This window comes from Ahaetulla prasina, chromosome 10 (genome assembly GCF_028640845.1).
Source record: "Ahaetulla prasina isolate Xishuangbanna chromosome 10, ASM2864084v1, whole genome shotgun sequence".
In the NCBI taxonomy this organism is placed as follows: domain Eukaryota; kingdom Metazoa; phylum Chordata; class Lepidosauria; order Squamata; family Colubridae; genus Ahaetulla; species Ahaetulla prasina.
In genome coordinates this window covers 24180822-24193666 of record NC_080548.1, presented here as the reverse complement: position 1 = coordinate 24193666, position 12845 = coordinate 24180822, and the positions used below count along the sequence as shown (strand labels likewise).

At 43.9% G+C, this 12845-nt stretch overlaps 1 protein-coding gene across 1 annotated transcript; it reads right to left on the bottom strand.

Moving 5' to 3' along the window:
* Positions 1–5085: 5085 nt before the first annotated feature.
* LOC131204491 (cytochrome c oxidase subunit 6B1) lies at positions 5086–12845 on the bottom strand. The gene is made up of 4 exons (XM_058195861.1): positions 12689–12845; positions 8990–9104; positions 6034–6134; positions 5086–5313 (listed from the first exon to the last, which is right to left on the bottom strand). The coding sequence occupies exons 2-4, from the start codon at positions 9093–9095 to the stop codon at positions 5260–5262; spliced, it is 261 nt and encodes an 86-aa protein (XP_058051844.1). The 5' UTR covers positions 9096–9104; positions 12689–12845; the 3' UTR covers positions 5086–5259.

The following is a 12845-nucleotide window of genomic DNA, read 5'->3' as shown; positions in this document are numbered from 1 at the left end:
TTTCCAACCCGTTGTTTCTTGTCCTGCCCTCTGGTGCTTTGGAGAATAATTTGACCCCCCTCTTTTGTGTGGCAGCTCCTCAAATACTGGAATACTGTCACCCCCTAATTCTTCTTTTCTTTAGACTAGCCAAACCGAAATTCTGCAGTTCTTCGTATGCTTCACACTTGGCTTAAATGAACAATAGTGTCATTTCACAGATCCATATTTGAGGTCGATGCGCACAAAACCTGTTAACTATCTTGCATCTCCTGGCATAAGCATATGTTTCCTTTCCTTTTTGTTTGCATAAACTCCTTTGGGGTGATCCTGCCACAGTCAAGACGATTGCAAGTCAAATCTGGTTTTGTATTAGGAAAACTGATGAATCACCACTAGGTTACTGTTAACTTTTATAATATAACGTAATACTAATGTCAGAAATGTATGGCTTATCTTTTTTGGAAAAAGCACCATTTTTTTACTAATGAAAGGATGATGTGTTACTATAGCAGATGTTTTATGGTATTTTATTTTATTTTTGCTCAGATTATATTCTAGTGATGGTGGTGTTGTTAGTTGCGAAGTCGTGTCCGACCCATCGCAACCCCATGGACAACGTTCCTCCAGGCCTTCCTGTCCGCTACCATCCTCTGGAGTCCATTTAATCTCATGCCAACTGCTTCAGTGACTCCATCCAGCCACCTCATTCTCTGTCGCCCCTTTCTTCTTTTGCCCTCTATCTTTCCCAGCATTAGGCTCTTCTCCAGTGAATCCTTCTTTCTCATTAGGTGGCCAAAGTATTTCTAGTGTATTAGTTTCTAGTATTTCTAGTATTTCTAGTGGTGTATTAGTAATCAAATGACTATTTGTTAACTAATTTGTTATTTGTTAAATAACAAATAAATTAATAAATTTGTTATTAATAAAATAAATAAAAATAAATAAAATAAATTTGTTATTTGTTATAATAACAAATGACTATTGATAAAAATAAAACATAAGGTAGATTTCTTTCTTAGTATTTATTTGTAGTTTGTTTGGGGTTGTCTCCTCTAATTTTTAAAGGTTTTTTTAAAAGTTTGAAAATGGTTTTAATTGTTAAGAAAGCTAAACAAAAATGTTTTCTTAAAAATAATCCTAAACATACTTACTAAAAACATACTTACTAAAAGAAATTATCTTGGTTCCAAAGTATTTGCTTTCCTAGGTACATTATTTCAAACGGATAACATATGGAATATGACTTCACTGCATATATTACAAAAATGTTTTGCATGAGTGATATCATGACATCCGATGGCACCATGCATGTATATCATTTGCATGGTGCCATTGCAACACACATGCCTCTGATCAGCCTAGTAGATACCACTTTTAAGTATGCAGAATACACACATCGACAAACACAGCACCCAAACACCACTTTTCCCCCCTAGAAAGATACATAGGAGTGTATTCTCACACTCAAAACCGTAGAAATGGTGGTAGACTTTAGGAGAAACCCTTCCATACTTCCACCTCTCACAATACTAGACAACACAGTATCAACAGTAGAAACCTTCAAATTTCTAGGTTCTATCATATCGCAAGATCTAAAATGGACAGCTAACATCAAAAACATCATTAAAAAAGGACAACAAAGAATGTTCTTTCTGCGCCAACTCAGTAAGCTCAAACTGCCCAAGGAGTTGCTGATTCAGTTCTACAGAGGAATTATTGAGTCTGTCATCTGCACCTCTATAGCTGTCTGGTTCGGTTCTGCAACCCAACAAGAAAAACACAGACTTCAGAGGATAATTATTTTTATTTATTTATTTATTTTTATTTTTCAAATTTATATACCGCCCTATCTCCCTAAGGACTCAGGGCGGTTCACAGGCAGTTAAAATACATATAAATACAAATTAAAAACGACAATTAAAAAACTTATTCTATTGCCAAATTTAAAAATAGTATAAATAATAAAAAACCCTTAAAACCCATAACTTTAAAATCTAATCCAGTCCCGCGCAGATGAATAAGTGTGTTTTAAGCTCATGAAAAGGTTCGAGGTCCGGAAGTTGACGAAGTCCTGAGGGAGTTCGTTCCAGAGGGTGGGAGCCCCACAGAGAAGGCCCTTCCCTGGTGTCGCCAGACGGCACTGCCTAGCTGACGGCACCCTGAGGAGTCCCTCTGTGAGAGCGCACGGTCGGTGAGAGGTATTTGCAGCAGTAGGCGGTCCCAAATAGCCCGGCCCTATGCCATGGAGCGCTTTAAAGATTGTTACCAACACCTTGAAGCGCACCCGAAGGCCACAGGTAGCCAGTGCAGTCTGCGCAGGATAGGTAACACGGAGCCACGAGGCTCCTCTATCACCCGCGCAGCCGCATTCTGACTAACTGAAGCCTCCGGATGCCCCTCAAGGGAGCCCCATGTAGAGAGCATTGCAGTAATCCAGGCGAGACGTCACGAGGCGTGAGTGACCGCATAAGGCATCCCGGTTCAGAAAGGCGCAACTGGCGCACCAGGCGAACCTGGTGGAAAGCTCTCCTGGAGACGGCCGTCAAATGGTCTTCAAAAGACAGCCGCTCATCCAGGAGAACGCCCAGATTGCGCACCTCTCCATCGGGCCAGTGACTCACCCCAACAGTCAGCCGAGGACTCAGCTGACTGTACCGGGATGCCGCATCCACAGCCACTCTGTCTTGGAAGGATTGAGCTTGAGCCTGTTTCTCCCCATCCAGACCCGTCGGCTTCCAAACACCGGGACAGCACTTGATAGCTTCATTGGGGTGGCCCGTGTGAAAAGTACAGCTGGGTGTCATCAGCGACAGCTGGTACCTCACACCAAAGCCACTGATGATCTCACCCAGCGGCTTCATATAGATGTTGAACAGAAGGGCGAGAGAATCGACCCCGCGGCACCCCACAAGTGAGGCGCCCGGGCCGACCTCTGCCCCTGTCAACACCGTCTGCGACCGGTCGGAGAGATAGGAGGAGAACCACCGATAAACGGTGCCTCCCACTCCCAATCCTCCAACCGCGCAGCAGGATACCATGGTCGATGGTATCAAAGCCGCTGAGAGGTCTAATAGGACCAGGACAGAGGAACAACCTCATCCCTGGCCTCCAGAGATCATCCACCAACGCGACCAAAGCCGTCTCCGTGCTGTAGCCGGGCCGGAAACCGGACTGGAACGGGTCTAGATAGACAGTTTCATCCAGGTGCAGGGGAAACTGATATGCCACCATACTCTCTACAACCTTCGCTGCGAAGCGAAGGTTGGAGACCGGACGATAATTACCTAAGACAGCCGGGTCCAGGGAGGGCTTCTTGAGGAGGGGCCTCACCACCGCCTCTTTCAAGGCGGCCGGAAAGACTCCCTCCAACAAGGAGGCACTCGTAATCGCCTGGAGCCAGCCTCATGTCACCTCCTGAGTGGCCAGTACCAGCCATTAGAACTGCAGAAAAAATAATTGCTACCAACCTGCCTTCCATTGAGGACCTGTATACTGCACGAATCAAGAAGAGGGCCATGAAAATATTTAGACCCCTCGCATCCTGGACATAAACTGTTTCAACTCCTACCCTCAAAACGACGCTATAGAGCACTGCACACCAGAACAAGAACATTTTTTCCCGAAGGCCATCACTCTGCTAAACAAATAATTCCATCAACACTGTCAGACTATTTACTGAATCTGCACTACTATTAATCTTCTCATAGTTCCCATCACCAATCTCTTTCCATTTATGACTGTATGACTATAACTTGTTGCTGGCAATCCTTATGATTTATATTGATATATTGACCATCAATTGTGTTGTAAATGTTGTACCTTGATGAACGTATCTTTTCTTTTATGTACACTGAGAGCATATGCACCAAGACAAATTCCTTGTGTGTCCAATCACACTTGGCCAATAAAAATTCTATTCTATTCTATTCTATTCTATTCTATTCTATTCTATTCTATTCTATTCTATTCTTAACTCTGTTTAAAGCATACAGTCTCCTCTCTATAAAACAGAGTTGTTGGCTAAGCCTGCTCAACAGTTAGCCTGGCACAATGTGTGAGCCCATGTGGTATCTGATGTCCTTTTCAAGATCAGATCTTTCATCTGTTCACTGGCTGCCTATAAGAAGAGGTGACATATGAGGCTATTCAAACACATTGAAATCAAGGCAATCAATCCAAGTGGATTTTTCATGTCGCACTCACTTAGCCCAGAACATGAGATTAATAACTGAGAAATGACCAGGTGTGAGATGGCTGACCCTGGCTTAATAAATTCTGTTATCGACATACAAGCAGCTATACAGTTTCCCATGTAAATATAAGCTGTTTAACCCAATGAATGGAAAGGCTTATATCTTGTCAAAGGAGGCCCAGTGAGAAAGTACAAACACATACCACGGTAATAACGGCTGTCCCATTCTTTGAGAACATTACCATAGGTAAAGCATTCTTGTGGTCCACCAGCAGCCTGCGGAGCTGGCAACGGAGTCAGACAGCAATGAGGCTGAGGAATAGCGTGGGACAGTCCTGGAGGCTGAGGAAGGCCCGGATGAGGGCTTTGTGTCGGAGGCTGATGCCAGGGCCATCGGGGAGTGAGGTGCGGACTGCAGAGCCTCCAGAGACTGATAGTAGTGAGACAGAGGAACAGGAGGAGCCTGTTCCTAATGCATGCATGAGAAGAGCTGCCAGAAGGCAAGAGCAGCTCAAGCAGAGAGGACGACTCGGGAGTAGGGCCAAGAGATGATTAGCCTCTCCCATAAGGCTTAAAACAGACCAGCAATGGCGTTTGGGCTCTTTGCCGGAAAACAACGCTGGTAGCTTCATCTTCTTGCATTTATTTTTGTATCGGGGTCTTCTGAATTTTTGCCAAGAAAGGCCTTTGGGAGTTTGCCTAATTGGACCAAGGTTGGTGATAGGACTGAGGAATTTGTGTTGGGAGGAATTTGCTGTCATTTAGTTGAACTATGCTGAGAATGAAGTAATTCTCAGCTGTTCGAATAAAGTTTGTTTGTTTTTTCACTGACTGAGCTTCCTACTACCTACTTGGGCCTGGGTCACAACAAGCATGAGGTAGACCATATTCATGAGACAGCAGGATAAACATAGGCATTATGCATTTTATTAGAATGGGTAATATCCCAGATTTTGTACTATGAAATGATTCAGGTGCTCGAGCAGACAAGAGCCATTTCAGACAATCCTTCAGATGTACCACACGGAAAGGACTCAGCAGCGCAACTTCCTGAGTAGGGGAGCGACTGGCAGACAAAAAGACCATCAGATTTTGCCTGGAAAACTGCCATTTTCCCGACATTCATCCCAGGTGTCAACCTGCAAAAAACCAGGACATTTCTTTGGATCACTGTTTCTTACCATTTAACAGTTATGTCATTAGAATTGTAACTCTTCCACCCATTTCTCAATTGTTTAAGAACAGGGGTGAAATGTAAAATGTGTTACTACCAGTTCTGTGGGCGTGGCTTGGTGGAGGGGGGGGTAATGTGACTGGATGGGCGTGGCCAACTTTTTTTTTTTTTTACTTTTAAAAGCATTTTCTCGGCCGAAGAAAAAATGCGTTTAAAAGTTTTTTTTTAAAAAACCCTCTGACAATCGCGCAGCTCAGCTGGGATCATCAGAATCCTTTCAAAGCATGAGCAGCGGCTGGGGGAGGGGGAGCAGAGATTTTTGCTACCGGTTCTCCGAACCACCCACCACCATCGCTACCGGATCGGGTGATCCGGTCCAAACCAGGAGCATTTCACCCCTGGATAAGAAGCATTTTGAACTACAATTGTGAATGGAGTTTTTTGATGGCCTGCAAATCATGGAGTTGTAATCAATTGTTTCCCAGATGTACTGGAACTACAACAGCCATGATTTATGGCCAGGGATTCTAGAGTTTTACTCCAAAGTATTTTGGTCATCAGATTGCCTGACCCTTAATGGCTGTACCACTGAAGAGGGAGAGATCTTTTATTGAGTGTCTTCCGTTTGCCTCCAACTGGTTTCTTGTACAAAAATGCTTTAGCCAGACTGATATGATTTACTTACCCAAAAAGAAGGGCACAGGGAGGAGTATACTTTTTTATACCACTGGCAGACATAGGGATCAGAGCCTTTGGCATTCATAGCTTTCTCACAGCGATGGAAATCTGACAGAAGGGGAGGACAAAAAACATCTCAAAACATTTCAGGAAAATGCAATCTAATCTAGAACCCAATAGAGTCCTTAAAACAGAATCATGTACAAGCCTGAAGAATCTACAAGACTTTGTATTGTCCAATACCTGGATCTCCAAAATAAAAAAGAACCTTGCTGTAATCCCCATTCTGCCCTCCAATACATCAAAATATATTTGATGATGATGATGATGATACATCATCAAACCCAGTGTTTTCTCAATCTCCAATCAGTTGTTGTTAGGGAAAAAAGTTAGCGGGGATTCAATATTATGCTATACCAGGGGTGTCAAACTCTATTTCATTGAGGACCGCATCAGGGTTGTGTTTGACCTTGGGTGGCCGGGGTGGGTGTGGCCAGCTCGAGGTCACTCACATCAGGAGCACCTGTGGTGGCCCGAGTGCTCTACCAGTGAAAACAGGCTCCCGAGCTCCGTTTTAGGCTGTGACAGCCTCCTGCAACCCTCTGCCAGCAAAAACAGAGCTTGAGAGGGCTGTGGGCAGCCTTCCCAAGCTCTGTTTTTGCTGGCAGAGGGTTGCAGGAGGCCGTCGCAACCGAAAACGGAGCTCAGGAGCCCGTTTTCACCGGCAGAGGCATCGCAGGCCGGTCCTTCGCTTTTTCTAGGGCGGTCCCGTAGGCCAGATCTAAACACCCCATGGGCGGGCTCCGGGTTCTGGGCCTTGAGTTTGACACCCCTGTGTTATACAATCAGAGAAATTGAAAGAGGCGGTGGTGAGACCCCTCCTCAAGAAGCCCTCCCTGGACCCAGCTATTTTGGGTAACTATCGTCCAGTCTCCAACCTTCGCTTCGTTGCGAAGGTTGTAGAGAGTGCTGTGGCGCGACAGCTACCCCAGTACCTGGATGAAGCCGTCTATCTAGACCCGTTCCAGTCCGGCTTCCGACCTGGATACAGCACGGAGACAGCTTTGGTCGCATTGGTGGATGATCTCTGGCGGGCCAGGGACAGGGGGTACTCCTCTGCCCTGGTCCTATTAGATCTCTCAGCGGCTTTTGATACCATCGACCATGGTATCCTGCTGCGCCGGTTGGGGGGATTGGGAGTGGGAGGCACCGTGCATCGGTGGTTCTCCTCCTATCTCTCCGACCGGTCGCAGACGGTGTTGACAGGGGGGCAGAGGTCGGCCGCGAGGGGCCTCACTTGTGGGGTCCCGCAGGGGTCGATTCTCTCGCCCCTGCTGTTCAACATCTACATGAAGCCGTTGGGTGAGATCATCAGTGGCTTCGGGGTGAGATACCAACAGTACGCTGATGACACCCAGCTGTACTTTTCCACCCCAGGCCACCCCAATGAAGTTGTCGAAGTGCTGTCCCGGTGTTTGGAAGCCGTACGGGTCTGGATGGGGAGAAACAGGCTCAAGCTCAATCCCTCCAAGACGGAGTGGCTGTGGATGCCGGCATCCCGATTCAGTCAACTGCAGCCGCAGTTGACTGTTGGAGGCGAGTTATTGGCCCCAAAGGATAGGGTGCGCAACTTGGGTGTCCTCCTGGATGATCGGCTGTCGCTTGAAGATCATTTGACGGCCGCCTCCAGGAGGGCCTTCCACCAGGTCCGCCTGGTTCGGCAGTTGCGCCCCTTCCTTGATCGGGATGCCTTGTGCACAGTCACTCATGCGCTCGTTACCTCTCGCTTGGATTATTGTAATGCTCTCTACATGGGGCTCCCCCTGAAGTGCACTCGGAGGCTTCAGTTAGTCAGAATGCAGCTGCGCGGGTGATAGAGGAGCTACGCGTAGCTCCCATGTAACACCGCCTCCCGCGCAGACTGCACTGGCTACCTGTGGCCTTCGAGTGCACTTTAAGGTGTTGGTTACGACCTTTAAAGCGCTCCATGGCTTAGGGCCTGGGTACTTACGGGACCGCCTGCTGTTACCACATGCCTCCCACCGACCCGTGCGCTCTCACAGAGGGACTTCTCAGGGTGCCGTCCGCCAAACAATGTCGGCTGGCGGCCCCAGGAAGGGCCTTCTCTGTGGGGGCTCCACACTCTGGAGCAGGCTTCCCCAGGTTTACGCCAAATACCTGACCTTCGGACTTTCCGCAGCGAACTGAAGACACATCTTTTCATTCGCGCGGGGCTGGCTTAAATTGAATTTTAAATGTTTAAATTTTTATTAATTTTAAATGGGGTTTTAGCGTTTGGTAAATTTTTTAAATTTTCAGGCCAATTTGAATAAGTTTTTTAAATTCCGTTTTAATTGTATTTTGTATTGTTCATTTTATTCTGCCTGTACACCGCCCTGAGTCCTTCGGGAGAAGGGCGGTATAAAAATCAAATAAATAAATAAATCAGCCTAACGAGAAAATAAGTTATCAAATCCCCACAACTCAATATTCTTGCTTGTATATTTATTTATTTATTTATTTATTAAATGTAGATGGCACTTGATCCCACTACTGGAGCAACTCTAATATGCAAGATAAACAGAGTGTTTTTCAGAAGATTGAGGAGGTTTTTTTTTAATGCAATCGGGACAGTATAGTTAAAACTTTGTTTTACCAGTGCAAACTATAATCCAAGCTGTCAAAAAAGTTCAAAAGAAAAAATGGCAGAGAAAAAAAGTAAATTTGTGGTGTTAAAAACTAAAAAAATAGTTTGTTAAACCCAAGGAAATTATTCTTCATCATGTAACCAATGTTTTTAAACATAGGAGGAAGAGACAGCAATACCATTTTTATGCTTAAACTTTCCGTAAATAACATATTATTTTTACTTCAACAGAGAAAAATACAACTTTTTATAAAGATGTCAGAATAATATGAAAGATGCAGAAACACAAACATTCACATGCATCAATTATACTGACCAAGGTAGTTCTGCCAGCAGCCTCGTGTTTGATTTTGATTGGGGAACCTACTGTCAAACGGAGCTGTTTTGTAGTTCTCTATATTGCGCCTTATGGCGTCAGACATACTTTTTTCCTGAAAATAGATATGAAATCAGGTAATTGATATATCCTGGTGCTTCAAAATGTCAACTATTAGAAGAAATTCCCTTAGGAAAAAGATCAAGTTTTCTCTATGGCAATTTTATCCCCCAAAGAATTTGATACCGGATTGCCATAGATATTTTATGCTAAGTAGAATCCTGCTTATACATCAATGTCTACTCCCTACTGTATGCCTTACTATCTTGTGATCCCTTCCTCTGCAAAGAATGTAAATATGAACATTAATTCTCTTCTTATTAATTATGTCAGTCTTGGAGTGAGCATTCCAAAGGACAGAGGAATGGGGGAAAGAAGCTGTAAGATCTACCCTTTTACTTGGCTTCCTCACCAGTCAGGTTTTGGAAACCTTTCTCATCCTTTGGCCTTACCCAGCTCTTTGGGATAGTATTCTTTGGACACTGTAAAACAAAGAAAAGCTAAGTAAAACCATTAGGGCATTTGTGGTCATGTGATTGGACTTAGTGACAGCTTTGTTCAACAGCTGAGTTGCCTGACTAGGATTGTCAAGACTACTGGTACAATCCATTGCTCCTATCTGCAATTAGTGAACCAGAAATTAAATCTTCTGCTAATATCCGCTGTAGAAATATGTCTGGAACCCCTTAAGCAAGCCTTGGTACCCTCACCACTGACTAACAGCTCTTTTAACCTAATCCATTAATATGCCTCTCCCTTTTTAAAAACCATCTGACAACAGACTGGAGATACGGTTTCACCCTTAAGCTTTACAGCAGACAAGCTGAATTTTTAGCAAATCAGTTCTAGATTTATATATTCTAGCCTGCTGAACAGGAATAACAGAAGAGTTAGAAAGGACCTTGGAGGTCTTATATTTTTATATCTCTCTATCTCTCTATCTCTCTATCTAATCTAATCTATGACATAAGTAACGTCTCAGAATGCTCACGTCAAGAAATTGGAAGCAGATACTTTATACTGCAGATCTGCTTGCTGGCTTCTTCCCAAAATAATAAAAATGGGTGTGGTTGGTAGGATAATCAGATTAATGAACAATTAAATGTCTAATCCTTGAACAAATGACTAAATAAACATCTTGCTTATTTATTAGTTCAATTAGGTATAGTTTGAAAGGAAGCTGTATCTACCAGTGATGTTTTCTAAGCAGTTCCTAAAATCTTTCAACTGAACAATGGGAAGAAGAAAGCAATCTTAAATTTTCATTAGGGTGCTAGTCGTGTCTCTTTAACAGAGACTTCCTGACACTTGACGTAACCTAAGAGATCCTTTCCTAAAACTATTACCTATGGGTGGGGATGAAAGGTACAAAGACAGACAGAAAAACAAAAACAAAATTGACATTCCACATGTGAGACAGCGTACCCATTACTGTAATATTAAACACTGAAGATTTATACACATTAGCTGAGTTCAACAGCACCACAAAACAGCTATTGTGTTCACATATCTATTACCCAAATAAAAAAACATTTTAGGAGGGCTTCACTTGTGACTGACATAACATGTGGCTTCCCGCCATTCACTGAACCATAAATATTGCCTCATTGTATTTTAGGCTACCCTAGCTTTTGTGTCAATTCTATTAGAAAATCAAGCTGTTTTAGTAAAAAGCAAGGCAAAAGAGACAATCTGATGTACTCTAGCCTTCTTGGCGATGTTCCTAATCTTCGTGTAAGTGCTAATCTATGATGAAAAGATAAGTTATCCAAAATGGAAATACTGGCACACAATCCTCCAACTAATAATGATGATGGTTTATTAAGCTTGTGGGTTAGTATCATTTGGCTGGAAGGTCACCTTTTGAATTAAGTCTGCTTGGGTGGACAATTCTTTTGAAACAGCTTTCTTTTGCTGCAGGTAGTCTTCGACTTACAACAGTTCATTTAGTGAAAGTCCGAAGTTACAACAGCACTGAAAAGAGTGACTTATGACCATTTCTCACACTTACGACCGTTGCAGCATCCCCACGGTCATGTGCTTTACATTCCAATGCTTGACCACTGGTTCCTATTTATGACGGTTGCCGTGTCCCCGGGATCACGTGATAAACTTTTACAACTTTCTTACAAGCAAAGTCAATTGGGAAAGCCAGATCCACTTAACAACGGTGTTACTAATTTAATAACCGCAGTGATTAAACTTAGCACCAGCAGTGATCCACTTAACTAATGCGGCAAGAAAAGTCGTACCATGGGGCGAAAATTCACTTAACAAATTTCTCACAAAATAATTTTTGGGGTCAATTGTAGTCATAAGTCGAGAACTGTCTGCATTACAGAGAAGACTGTCCTTGGGTGAAGACCCCAAAGGGCTTGCTCTGAATGGAAAGAACTTCTTCCAAGGACAAATGGAAGAGGGAAAAATTTCACCCAAACCGTCCTCCTGCACCCCTTCCCTCCCTCCCTGAGCCCCCTTCTGCAGTTGAAGGGTGGTGGGTGCTATGAATAGAATTCTTTATTGGCCAAGTGTGTTTGGACGCACAAGGAATTTGTCTTGGATGCGTAAGCTGTCATGGTACATAAAAGCCATAAATGATAAATCATCACTTTTAAGAATAATTATCTTTAAGAAGAAAGAAAGAGAGAAAGAAAGAGAGAGAGAAAAGAGAGGGAGGGAGGGAGGGAAGAAAAGAGAAAGCAAAAGAAAGGGGAAAAGATGAAAAGAAAGAAAGAAGAAAAAGATGGAAGCAAGGAAGGAATGAAAGAAAGGGAAAGAAAGAAAAGAAAGAAAAGGAAAAAAGGAAACAAGAAAAAGAAAGAAAGAAAAGAAAGAAAGAAAAAAAGCAACCTGAAGAACATTGAAAAAAAAGGGGTTGGTTAAATTACTTGTGTTTCTCTGCAAACACTGCAAACTCTGAAAATACTATTATTATTTATTGAATTCATTCATTTATTTATTTATTTACTATATAGGTAGTCCTTGACTTACAACTATTTCTTCAGTGACCAAAAGAAAGAAAGAAGGAAGGAAGGAAGGAAGGAAGAAAAGAAAAAAGAAAAAGAAAGATGGAAGGAAAGAAAAGAAGAAGAAAAGGAAAGATAGAGAGAAAGAAAAAAGAGAAAGAAAGAAAAAGATGGAAGGAAGGAAGGAAGGAAGGAAAGAAGAAAAAGAAAGAAGGAAAGAAAAGAAGAAAAGGAAAGAGAAAGAAAGAAAGAAAGAAAGAAAGAAAGAAAGAAAGAAAGAAAGAAAGAAAGAAAGAAAAAGAAAGAAAATTTTTAAGAATCAAAGGGGAGGCGACCAAGAAAAACAGGACCGTATGTATGAGCGTCTCCCTCCACGGATGCAGAGACAGAACGAGAACTGGCTCCCGAAGGACCCGGCTTCCTCCTCTTCCTCCTCCTGTGGCGGCCACCGCATGCCCTGGACTCCAACCCCCATCATCCCCATCTGACAGGCCGATGCACCCTGAGACCCAAAGACCCGGACGGGCGCGGCTTCCCTTCGGGGTTGGGGAGGCGCGATCAGCACCGGGCCTTCTCGCGGGGGGACCCAGGCCCCCTCCGACGGCGAAGCGAGGCCCGGAGCATCCGGCCTCCTCCTCCGCGCCCGGCTGAAATCGAGTCCCCGGCTTCTCACCGCAACGAGGCCGATGAAACAGCGGCTTCCTCAAAGTGACTTTCACCTGCAGAACAGGCCACCAAGACGCCGGAACCAGCGACGGGGAGGATAGAGCAGCGCCGGAAGTACGGGCTCAAGGACGCTCTAGCTCCGCCCCTCGTTTTAGCGGGATCTC